The 13,111-nt window shown below is 33.5% G+C and overlaps 1 protein-coding gene across 6 annotated transcripts; it reads right to left on the bottom strand.

The window, feature by feature from the left end:
• Positions 1 to 216: 216 nt before the first annotated feature.
• On the bottom strand, positions 217 to 12,977 carry LOC139166426 (beta-1,4-galactosyltransferase 3-like). Of its 6 annotated transcripts, none has more exons than XM_070749928.1 (7): positions 12,882 to 12,977; positions 10,903 to 11,360; positions 8,929 to 9,164; positions 5,838 to 6,028; positions 4,558 to 4,680; positions 2,716 to 2,820; positions 217 to 1,104 (listed from the first exon to the last, which is right to left on the bottom strand). In XM_070749928.1, the coding sequence occupies exons 2-7, from the start codon at positions 11,138 to 11,140 to the stop codon at positions 936 to 938; spliced, it is 1,062 nt and encodes a 353-aa protein (XP_070606029.1). In that variant the 5' UTR covers positions 11,141 to 11,360; positions 12,882 to 12,977; the 3' UTR covers positions 217 to 935. The 6 variants fall into 6 exon arrangements, with proteins under 6 accessions (XP_070606029.1, XP_070606025.1, XP_070606030.1 ...); XM_070749924.1 differs by having other exon boundaries at positions 4,558 to 4,656; positions 12,882 to 12,973; XM_070749929.1 differs by having other exon boundaries at positions 11,307 to 11,360; positions 12,882 to 12,969.
• Positions 12,978 to 13,111: the final 134 nt, after the last annotated feature.

The raw sequence follows: 13,111 nt of genomic DNA on the forward strand, positions 1-13,111 counted from the left end.
AGCTACCAGCAAACTACATAAGTTTGAAAGGCAAACAATCCTTATTTTCTCAACTGATTAACAAATGGGCAGAAGGAAAAAGATTCAAGATTGGTGCTTTGAACAAACAGAAATATTGCTTAAATATTTATAGATTTCCTACTCTGCCTTGCTGTAGGATTGCTATGATGATTCAGTAAGCTATAAATGTGAGATATAATACAAGGTAAATCTCCATTAATTCCATATTTTTAATATGGTAAATACATAAACAGCTGTTCTATCTCATCAGTTTGAGTCTACACAAATATATTAAACCTTTTAAAATAACACAAGACTCCAATGAAATGTGTTAAAGAAGTACACAATTGGTTCATTCTAATACTTAACATATTTATTAATACTTTTAAATTGAGGTTTCTTGAAATTCAGTAAAATATTTTTAAAATAACACGTATATAATTAAAAATTAGCTTCCTTAAAATATGGGTATTGAAAACTGAATTTTCCAATGAAATACCTGTCAAAAGGAGACCCATAAACCAATTCCAAATTCATATATTTCCTGAAAAATTGGTAATAAGTTAACATTAATGTAACTTTTAAAAATATTTGCTATGCAGAAGACTTGTGCAAGTTAGAAAAGATTACAGGATTCAGTAGATATTTTGCAATTGTTTATGGACCAATTTGTTGCTGGTACTTGACAATTTCTATACCAGAACTAACTCCTAGCTTCTGACATTTACTGCAGAACAAGATAGGATTATTTCTATGTTGTTAATGTCAATGAAGCAAAACAAATCTACCCCATATATGGTTTCTTCAGTATCCTGTATTAGGCTCCTGTTTAATTTGGTCAAATGCATGCAAAAGCAGCATTCTATTTTCCCTCGTTACATTCCTGGTGAGTTTAGCTTGTAAAAAGGATTTGAAAGCTTCAGATGATACCAAAATCAAGTGTTATCCCTTTTTCTTCTACTTGGAGGTGGTAATGCTGGCGTGGCTCCAATATCTACCATAATGTGTGTATAAAGATATTTTTTCTTCTTTTCTAAGAGTTTGAAGACAAGAGAATTTGTTCCATCGTCTTTCCATGTTTGGGAAGTATGCAATTCAGCAGGCCTAGGGAAAGGAAGATTCCAGTTTAGATAAACCAGGAATATTTTGCATATAGAAAGGCAAATCAAACAATGTTTTATTACTAACTTTTTAGAAAGGCAAAAGGAAATTGTTTCTCATATTACAAAACAGGCATAGACAAATGGAAACTTGTTTCTAATATATTTCTAAGAAGAATCTTCATAAGAGAGAAAATTAATATTATTAAGGACATACTGTATATCAGTTGTTCTTCATGAATGGAACATCCATTATGGAAAAATATATTGTCAGAGTTTAAAAAGTAGTCTAGGTGAGACTCCAACCATATACTGTATAGTCATTTGGGCTAATTAAAAAAAAAGAATTATAGCCAGAGAAGTCAGAGAAACCAACCAGCTGATTTTGGTGAAAAACGTTTGTCCTGAGATCTCATTGATGCAATTTGAACTGGGATTATACTCCATTTTCTAATCCATATTCCTACTCATACAGAGGAAGCCTAAAACTTGGTTTAAACAAGGTTCCAATTGCCCCCATTAAAAATCAAATCCCCCCTTCCCCATGGGACATTGGCCCCCATTGGAAATTGCTGTTCTAATTTATCATGCAAAACACCGGACAATGGAAGAGGTGGGAAAAGGAGGGATAGAGCCAGCCTTCTCTGATTCTAAGTAACTAGACGTAATAAATGTTCAATTTTCAACCCATGTGATTGGTGCTGTTGTTTTTGCCTTTAGGAGAATGTTTACTTTTGAATATTGGAAACAATTTTTTGAAATAAGTAGATAGGCTTTATAGATATCTCTCCCTTCTAGTAATAAGCAGTTTATCATGAATAAGATGGAGGAGAGTTTCTAGGTCAGATGATGCAATTACTAACCAAACAGCATTTATGTTTGGCAGTTCCAATAAAGCTGCAATTCACACTTCCAGAATATATATTACTGGTACTATATTTAAATATATTTGCTGTGGTTGGCTGATATATAGTTAAAATATTTAGCTCTGCCACTGGCTACAAATATTTCTTTTTTAAAAATCAACTGTTTAAAAGGAGCCTAGATAGCCTAAAAAACATACATACAAGTCAATTATATTGCTACTTTAATTATATTTTTAATTTAATGAAAATATTAACAATAAGTTAACAATTATTGAATGTAACATTGCTGTTAAAATTAATCACCAAAGGTCCTCCAGAAGAATCATCTTTCCACCTTTTGAAAGGACAACATTCACTGTTGTGTGAGAGGGCAAACTATTCAAAGTTATGACAGTGCTAAAAAAATAACTTAGTAATGGAGCTGCTGGTCCCAATTGTCACAAGGAAGGACTACCTGTAGTGATCAGCCTCTTGAACTGTAAAGACAAATTTACTGGTAACCAGAGTAACTCCCACTGCATTGATGCAGTATCTACATTGATCTATTACATCAATGTTGCAGGAACTGCTCTGGTTACTCACGACTAACCACAGCAATTCTGCCACTGCATTCTGGATCAACAGTATAAGATGGCTCTACTTCAATTTAAAATACCGTAGATATATGACAGATAGCAATTTTATCTGCAGTGTTATACGTGAACAATTTCTTTTTGTTTAAGAAAACACAAAGAAATAAATGCATTCACCTTTTTAGATTTGGCAAAGGGCTAGCTGTTTGTCCATAACCCACCATTTTGTAACGTCCAACATGAAGAGGAACCTTAATTATTTTCATTCCTGCTATATGGATCCTTTTTGAAATAAAACATAGTAGGAAAAATAACTTCCTCAATAAGAAAACAGGCAAATGTACAATTGAAAAAGCTACTTTTTATACAGTAAATAATGCTGTTCCCTTTTCTGGCTAAAATAAGTTTATAGCTTTAAATATTCATTCCCTTCTTTAGTCTTGTAATTGCTATAAGAAATGCAGTCAATAATTCTGGTAGGGAACCTATTTCCTGATTTTTGAATTTTGAGATTATACCATTGTTTCTATATTTTTTATAATAAAATGATGTGACAAAATACTTAAGCATGTCTGGTACTAAATATAGTGAAAATATTATTTATTGGTTATAAAGCACTTGCTAAGGATAGCCATTTTGAGGTCTTCTTCAAATGTTTTTGTGGGTATTTTATTTATTATTTTGAGAAATGGTATGAAATAAATTTTAATTCTATTAGATGACAATCTAAATTACACCTTTTGAACTAGCTGAAGGAAAAAGAATTTTATATATTATGGAAAACAGATTAAATACTGAGTGGATGCATATTAGATCTTTTATAATCTAATAATGCTCCAAACTGATTGTTAATAATGAAACTATTATAACTGACAGGTATAATTTGGAAGCAGCTGGTATGCAGCAGGAATGTCAGAATATGCTTGATAGAATTGTGCTAGAATTGCAGTTTCTTTTGACAAGCATGGACAAATGACAAAATATAGTGAGCTTACTTTCTTATGAAAAGTACGGGTTGAAATTGTGCTTATTTTAAAATGCATGCGAAGAATGTTTTAATTTCAGGTACGTGACTGTAAAATCACACACAGCAAAAAAGTTCCAGCAATTTGCATGATTTAAATTTAAAAAGGACTTAGTATTTATTACAATAATAAAGTAAAACAACAACAATGGAGTTAAACATTTTTGTATATTGGACAGTAGCCAATCTAATAATTCCAGATTTATTGATGCTAACCAAATCATCAAATGGGCTCTTATATTAGACTTAAGAATTTTAGTTGAGGACTTCCATTACTAAGACACGTTATTGTATCAGGAGCCTATAGAAGTAAAGCAGCAAAGTACCTTTTAATTTAGCATATGGACAGTGATAAAATCACAATTATTAGATTTTAGCACCAAAGCTAATTTCTCAAAAAGTATAATGAGTACATATGGATAAGCTTACCAATTAAACATCAGCATGGTTTACTGACTATAGATTGATTAAAAAACAAAGATACCCAAGCTTTGGACTATAAATAAGTGTTTTGGGAAAACAGGCAAAAGCTGTTTAAAAACTTCTAGTAATTTCCTAGATAAACTAGAATTTTGACACAATTCTTATTGAATAGCTATTTACTATACAGTATTATAATCTGACTGATACGGAATATTAAGATAGCAATAACACTTATATACTGCTTCACAGTACTTTACAGCCCTCTCTAAGTGGTTTCAAGATAACTTGAAATGCCAAGTTAAGCAAGACAATATGTGATGATATTCAGATTCATTTCAACCTTTAAAATGATTATAATATATCGTAATTACAAAATATGATGGCCTTAGCTTCATTTTTCTTCAAAAACTTTAGTAAAAGGTATAAAGTAGTTATTTGATTGGAGAATACTTTCTACATGGATAGCATTCACTAACAATAGCTGATGAAAAAAGAATATCTTCTTTGTTTAAGACCTACAATATTTATCTTGCTTAAAACTTTAATGCTTGAACATTTCAGTAAATAAATACCTTTCTGCAATGTCATCATCTTCATCAAGTCGCTCCCAGTATGTGTTTGGAAACCCATTTATCTTCATGTAGTGGTCTGGGGTCAAAGCAGTAACACCACTAAAAACAGATGAATATGGCAAGCTGCACAGGAAAATAAACTTACGGTAATGTGTATGATTTTATAAGTAAAGACACAGATTCATCATACAAGCAAATATACTTGGATACTTTTTCTTTGCTCCAGCCCTTTAACACCTGTCTAATATATTTCATTAATTAGAATGCTAGTGTTAATAATAATAATAATTAATAATAATAATAATAATAATGTAATAGTAGTAATAATAATAATAATAATAATAATAATGTAATAGTAATAATAATAATAATTATTATTATTATTATTCATTAGATTTGTATGTTGCCCCTCTCCAAGGACTCGGAGCGGCTCACAACAGCAAAACACAATGTACACATCTAATGTTAAAAGCAATTTAAATCCCTTCTTATAAAAAAACAATCACACAACCATAGTGATTTTTGTTGCACTAAACTAGGAATGAACATTAGAAAATCAATGGGCTGTAACAATTAAAATTCTGGACTGGGACCAGAAAGACGTGTTTAAATTCTTAACAGCTGACTTTCAGTCAATTATCATTTTAAGGCAGATATACTGTACTTTATAAGCTGTTGTAGTTAAAGTAATATAACTGAAGGGATCTAGAACCCAGAGAAAAGGTAGTTATGCAATAATTAAATTGTGAAAAAATTATTATGGAAACTTCAATAAACTTACAAGCAAATTCTATATATAATTCTGAAATATATAAAAATCATTTTAAATATATAGGGTTGATGTCCAAATAAATATACTTAATATCAGAAAATATTTCAACATATGAATTTACCCATATTGCATATTACAAAGTTAGTATGACTTTTGAAAATCATTGCTTGATTATCTAATAAAATAAACCCATGCAGTAACTTTTTAAAAATAAGATACTTATGTGCTGCCACATGTAGGTATAATTCCTAAATGTTTAAAATATTATTCAAAAAATATATAAATTTAATCCAAATGACAACAGATCTCCTGGGCGGAACATAAAAAGGTTCTGGAATTAATTTTTAAAAAGTGCATATAAATAAGTTTCTTCATATAGATTTAGATGCACTCACACTTTTACATATACACTACTCAAATAATGAATTAGTAAATATATCCAATAAACCCTATTTGTTCAGATTATTTTATTTCGTAAGATATTTACTCTCACATTCTTAGACATTACCGGTAATATAACTTGTCAATAGCAGTGGATAAGTGTTTGGGATAATATTTATCACAGACATAAAGATTATAGTCATTTTCTGGAATAAGATCCATATTATGTAGAAGCAGACAGTCCCAATCATTGTCTTTCATGGCCTCATGGACGCCAACATTAAGGAGCTTTGCTCTGTTAAATGGACCAGTTCCAGCCTGGAAAGAAAACATGTCACTCAATCAAGTAACATAACAACATTGAAGTCTGACATAATGACTCTTCATAATATCTGTATTGTATTCATTTTACAAAAAGCTGATGTGATTGGATGAGTTGTGTTGGTACTGGATGATCAATGGTTGTGAACATTGAACCACTTGTTAGTCCTATATTCATAAAAAATAAAATTTATCTGTGATCAACATACACTCCGGATACTGTGAAAAGAGCTAGGGAGGAGAAACAAAGGAGAAGTATGTTAGTGTAAGGTAGCTAAAAATAAAAATCAGTAGTAGCAGTTTTTCTGACTAAATTTCAAAAAGGTACATGAGCTTAATGACCTTCAGTGCCCTTTCCTAGAAGTACTCAGATGCAAGATAAAGGGGCTGAAAAATGAGCAGAAAAACAGAATAGGAAGGAAAATAGGTAATGCAAGTTCACAAAAACAATTAAGGATATACTGTATAATTTAAAACAAGAGAAAAGCGATCCAACACTCAGACATGATTCTTATCCCAATTTTTGGAGAAGGACTTGATAAATGGATAAAATGCCAAATTTAGCCTAATAAACTATAATAAAAAGGATGTATTAAATTTGTATGCTACTTTTAAGTAACTGGGCGGCTCCATCAGCCAGAAATCACAAAAACAACATTAAAAATAAGAAAAATTTGACTCTGTCATTGGTAAAAAAGTTCTTTATGACTCTTCTAAATAACAGAAGAATAAGGTCCATTTGGTTCTCGGATCTCTTGTTACACTAAAGCTATCCATGTAAACTGGATGAGAGTCCATTGTAATATATAGACTCATCAGGTTTCATTTAATCTCTCTAAAATACATATTTGATTTTCAATTAGATACTCTCCGAATGCCCTAAAATTAAATAGTAAAACTAACAACTTTCAAATGAGCTTTTCTATTCAGTATTCTATTCTATTCATATTAACAGAAAATATAAATGGAACATTATTTCAAAGGAACATCAATACAATGATTTTGAGAAGGCTGTAAACATAGTTTCTCCCAGACTGATATAGAAACTGATTTATTGGAATATGAACCATGCATATTTTGAAAAGTATTATCATTGTTGAAATTTCATCTTTCTTTATAATGTCTAGAGCAGTTTCTACTTTTATAAGGACTTTAAAGCAGTCTTCTCTCCATGTATTTAGGCTTCTCAGAAATTATATACTACTAAAACTCATGTCTATAACCTTTAACTGAAATGATACACTATAGGCAAAACTGTTTCAATAAAATGGGTACCTTAAATGAGATACTTTACAGAATGCGTCAAAAATCCAGGACCCATGACTTCCATGAAATTAAAACTTGGAAAATTTTATAAAATATTGTCACATAAAAATATTTAGACATACAGTTTGACCTCGTGATACGAACCCCTCATGATACGAACCTGGGGTTCGGAAATTTTTTGCCTCTTCTTATGAACTTTTTTCGGCTTATGAACCCACCGCAGATCGCAAAATGGCGCTCCACTGGGTGCCGTCGCCCGGCTGTCACCTTTTAAAACAGCTGGGGGACTTCTAGCGTTCTCCCGAACCTGAACCCAAACTTTTCTGGTTTGGGTTGCGGAGGCCACCGAGAAGCGCCCGGCTTTTTCAGAAGGTTACAGCCGGGCAGCGCCGTTCGGTGGAGCGCCGTTTTTGCGATCGGCGGCGGTGTTTTCGGCCAACCTGGAGGCTGGAAAGGAGGTGGGGAATCCCAATAGGGAATTCCATGGGCGGAGCTTTGACGTCATGAAGACGTCCGACTGGTTCGGTTTCGGGAGAACGCCGAGAAGCCCCCCGGCTGTTTTAAAAGGTGACAGCCGGGCGGCACAGCCCAGCGGAGGGCCATTTTGTGATTTTTTTTTCTTTTTGCATGCATTAATTGCTTTTACATTGTTTCCTATGGGAAACAATGTTTCGTCTTACGAACTTTTCGCCTTACAAATCTACCTCCGGAACCAATTAAGTTCGTAAGACGAGGTATTACTGTAATACAAAACGTTTCCTATGGTCAGCTTGTAACGTTTGATTAACTATATATTCAATATAGGTTATTTTCAAGGCAGATGTTTCTCTGAATATCACCCAGAATTTTAAATAAATTTTCAAGACATGCCCAGCCACCATTGAAGGCTTAGGCAACAATTTATTTATTTATTTATTTTTATTTATTTATTAGATTTGTATGCCGCCCCTCTCTGGAGACTCGGAGCGGCTTAAAACAACAAAACAATACAAATCCAATAGTTTAAAACAATTTAAAACCCTTAATATAAAAACAATCATATATCTCATACAGATCATATATAAAGCAGAGACGGCCCAGGGAAATCAATTCCCCCATGCCTGACGGCAGAGGTGGGTTTTAAGGAGTTTGCGAAAGGCAAGGAGAGTGGGGGCAGTCCTAATCTCCGGGGGGAGTTGGTTCCAGAGGGCCAGGGCTGCCATAGAGAAGGCTCTTCCCCTGGGTCCTGCCAGACAACATTGTTTGGTCGACAGGACCCGGAGAAGGCCAACTCTGTGGGACCTAATTGGTCGCTCGCTAGGATTTATGCAGCAGAAGGCGGTCTTGGAGATATTCTGGTCCGATGCCATGAAGGGCTTTATAGGTCATAACCAACACTTTGAATTGTGACCGGAAACTGAAATAAGGTACAGAAATAGCTCTGAAATGATGACCCAAGGAATCATGGATTTGTCCAGTTTCCAAATGATATTGACTCAGAATATGAAGCTGGAGAAGGCCTGTCTAGACCTGCTAATATAGCAATAGATCTATATGTAATTATTACCAGTATCAGTATCTTGTAATTATTTCCAGTATCATCAGATAGCATCTGTACTCAATTACAGACTTGCTTTAGTAGTTTGGCTTACCTGATGAATCAAGTAGATACAATAGCTAACCTGTTGACGTTGGAGAAAGGGATGAAGGTAATAGAGAAATTGATGCAACTGCTTTTCATAGTCCCTGCATGGTACAATTACAGCAGTTTTGTAGCGGGCTAGACAATGAGGTGGGCTGTAACAGCCACCCAACTGGACATACGGATTTTTGTGAATAATTGTTCTTTCACTGGGTAGTAGATCAAAGGTGATGGTTAAGAGTCCAACTGCATAAAATATGGATTGACAAATGAGAAAAAGAAAATTATGAAAAGCTTAGCAGATTTGTTCATATTTCAAAAAGCATGTCTGATTTTTACTATTTTTTTTCTAGAAGTATTTCTAATTGTACTCTCATGTAAAATACTGGTTATGTTTGAATATTTCATTAACAATGTTTTAGCATTGCAACAAAGAACCCACGTGAACTTTGGATCTCATCTCTATGAGTTACTCAAGTAAGCCATTTTCAAAGCTCCAATTTGTTTTCTTTGGATCAATTATACAAATTTGTCTATGTTAGAACATTATGCCGAGCAGCAGTTAATATAAAATGAAAGGTTTTCTGAAGTCTATCTTACAGTCGCATTAGGAAAAAGGTGATAAAAAAGAAGTGAAAACTGTTATTATTGTAAACACTAAATCAAGCTACATTGAACGTTTTTTTCCTTTATGAAAATCTGTATAAATGCTCATTAAAAAGTTAATAAACACCTTTCTTACAAAAGTATTTCAATTTTCAGTTCTATCATATTTAATCTAGGTACACACATTTTTCCATGGTAAGTAAAATCACATAATGCATATAAATTACCTAGAATACAATTTCCAACTAAATCATTCAGATCAAGGCAGATATTACATGCCTTGTATTTGGATTGGAAATTCATAATAGTATTGAAATACATAATGGTTTCCAAACAGGAGTAAAATTCAGGAAACAGCAGTTGGTCTAGCTGACACATTTTCACTGATCAAAATGAGTTGGGTAAGCTTTGTGAAATAAAATGCAGGATATATTGCATTATGGTTCTCTTGCCTTTCATCTTAACTTTACCATACTGTTATTTCTGCTTTATATTTAAACAAAAAACCAGACTATAAACACTAAAAACAAAAGGTTTACAGAAATATGTATCCAAATCTATTCCTAATGCATTAGTGCAAGTAGAATAATGTATAATTGAGTAAAATTAATAACTTCTACCACAATAAAGAGACTTGTACTTACTGTTTTGCCAGAGATGGGAAAGGAAAGCAACTGAAATTATAATTTTACTACATTATGAGCTGAGGTGGCGCAGCAGGTAGAGTGCTGTACTGGAGGCCAGTGAAGCTGACTGTAGATCTGAAGGTCAGTGGTTCAAATCTCATCACCGGCTCAAGGTTGACTCAGCCTTCCATCCTTCCGAGGTGGGTAAAATGAGGACCCGGATTGTGGGGACAATAGGCAGGCTCTGTTAAAAAGTGCTATTGCTAACATGTTGTAAGCTGCCCTGAGTCTAAGGAGAAGGGCGGCATAAAAATCGAATAAATAAATAAATAAATAATGTTATGTTTTAATTTTATTACTGTTTTGGGATGTCTGTAAACAGGTTCAGGTATGATTGGAATGAAATATAAGCCTAGACAAATGAATAAACTGTCATTTTACAAAACTAGTCTATATTATTTTGACCTACCTTGTAGCAAAAGTGACAGCAGCTATTAATGCATACTGTAGTAATAGCAGTCATGTTCATAAGTGACCTTCAGAAAATGAATAGAGGAAATCTATACCAATTATTGTCTAGTAAGTCTTAGGATCTTGTGTTGGTGTACTTCTAATAACCATTTATAGGCGAGAGTTGTCACAGAAGAATAAAAATAATACAGTATAACTTTCAAATGCTAGTCAAATCATACTGACATAGATCATCCTATTAAGAAAACAGAAAAAAAATGTGCATATCATTTTATACATACCAAGTATGTTTGACTGTGGTGCACAAGTCTTTATAGTGGTCTTATGAGTAGGAGGAGTGAATAAACTAAGATTTATATAGACATCTTCTGATTTTGAATAGTCCAATGACTTTTGCATTTGTAAATGATCCTGAAATAAAACTGAACTGCTGCCTCGATAAAGTATCAAGAAGAATATAACTTGAAAGATTACCAAGAGAAGCAGAAAGCAAGAATTTTCTGCTCTAGAAAAATTCATTTTTTAAATAAAGAATTTACTTCTTTAGTTCAGAAATTTCCAGTGTTTTAACTTTTCAGGTACAGTAGCTGAAGTTTCAGTAAATGACTCTTTGAGGTAACAGAGTATGGGAATTGTCATTTTTCGGAAATATTCTAGATTCTTAGCATGATTTCTTGTAACTCACAGGCCATTCTAGAACAAATGCATCTTTGGTGAATCAATTCTTTCATTATCCAATCTGCAATTATAAAGGAAAAGGAGTAAAAACATGCTATTAATATAGAGATTAAATACAATTAGCTTTTCTAATTATATATTGGATTTATATACCAACTATATACCAAATTAGTTATATATTATATACCAATTATATACCAAAATAGTTATGCATGTCTAGTATTAATGATGCTCAAATATTATAGGAATTCCTATAACTCTTAATATTCAATTACAATTATAATTATAAAATTCTGAGGCATTCCTCAAAATATTCTTTTTAATATTGAGAAGTGTCTTTTAAAAAGCATTTTTTATTTTCTCCCATTACTCAACCAGAACAATCAAACCTTCCTGATTTAAAACCAGCTCAATTTCTGAATAGATTGGTTAGGGAAAGCCTGTAGTTCTTCATTCAATCTCCATTATATACTTGTTTTCTGTTTTTGCTATTTAGGAATATTTCTTCAGTACTTTCTGGAGATGTCTTAATTACATTAACTCAAACATACATCTCCAAATGTTGCAGTTTCTCCTTCAGGTTCAAATGTTAATATGTTGGTATAAATTAGGAAGATAGAGTGAAATCTAGTTTAGTGTTCTTTATCTTCCTCATACATCTAAAAATACATGCTTCTTCTCTAAGGATAAAAAAATTGAACATAGTATTGGAATCTGCTGCTGGCTACTAGTCTTTTTCCCAGTTAGTTAATTCCAAATGGTCTTTGATTCCAAAGCTGACAAAATAATAATTTGAAATAGTAAAGGCTCACATCCTTTTAATAAGCATGGCATATTCTGCTATATGTTGTTCAATATAACTAAAAAAAAGGGGGGTGCACTAAAAATGAGGTAGATTTTACCATTGGTGGAACATTTGTGTGTATCCACGTTTTCCTCACAGAAATCCTTTCATAACTTTTTCCAGTTTCAGTTTTATTGTTTTTTTTTGGGGGGGGGGGATAAGCCTGAACATTTAATTTTAGGATGGACTAAGTGTACAACTAAGAGAAAATAATCTGTAATATCATAAAGTGGCAGGCTTGGCTAATATTAAAGGCACGTATGCTGAGGAAACTGAAGTTCTCAGAGGAAATAATACGTAACTTTTATTTCAGCAAATTTTGTTTTATTCGTCAGGGAAAAGCCACCATGTGAGAGAAAGAGGGAACATTTATCAAGATTTTTCTGTCAGTGCTGAGGAAGACAAAAAAAAAAAGTTTTAACCCGCTCTCCCCGCCAAGCAAAACAATAAACTTCGTAACAATTCTCCTGCGGGTCCCAAAGCAGCCGTCAATGTAACTCAGAAACGTCCTCCTTCAAGAGTTTTTGGAGGGAAGAGTCTGCCTGAACTTTCTCAAGGTTTGCCGCGAAATTGGCCCTGTGGTAAATAAAATAAACTACTTTTTGCGGTGCCGTTTTCGCCCGCCTGCCGAATTAAGCTAACAAGTCCACCACTTTCCCTTTTTGCCTCCTTCCAGCCCGTGCATTAGCAACATGCAAAACCCAACTTTTCCTCCCTCGTCCCCCAAAAGGCGCCCACCTCAGAAGCCGCAACCAGCGAAGCGCTTTCAAAGCGGGGAAGCACACAACCAGCCCGCCTACGAAACGCGCACGGGCACACTTCCTAGAAGCGGCCGCAGTCTACGCCCCCTTTCCTCATTATTATTTTAATGAAGGAGTCATCTAGGACTACATGTACCAAGATGCAACGCAAGGCCCAAGGCCTCCCCCGAGTTAAAGCGCGGTTTGCTGGGAATCAAGACTGGAAGG

The sequence above is a fragment of the Erythrolamprus reginae genome, chromosome 4 (assembly GCF_031021105.1).
Source record: "Erythrolamprus reginae isolate rEryReg1 chromosome 4, rEryReg1.hap1, whole genome shotgun sequence".
Lineage (NCBI taxonomy): Eukaryota > Metazoa > Chordata > Lepidosauria > Squamata > Dipsadidae > Erythrolamprus > Erythrolamprus reginae.

Coding starts and splice junctions, on each gene's coding strand:
- LOC139166426 (XM_070749928.1), bottom strand. CDS start 11,140: ATGAATTTTTCTAGAGCAGAAAATTCTTGCTTTCTGCTTCTCTTGGTA. Junction 9,165..10,902: donor ACCACAGTCAAACATACTTG/GTATGTATAAAA, acceptor TATTTTATGCAG/TTGGACTCTTAACCATCACC. Junction 2,821..4,557: donor GATGATGACATTGCAGAAAG/GTATTTATTTAC, acceptor TATTTCAAAAAG/GATCCATATAGCAGGAATGA.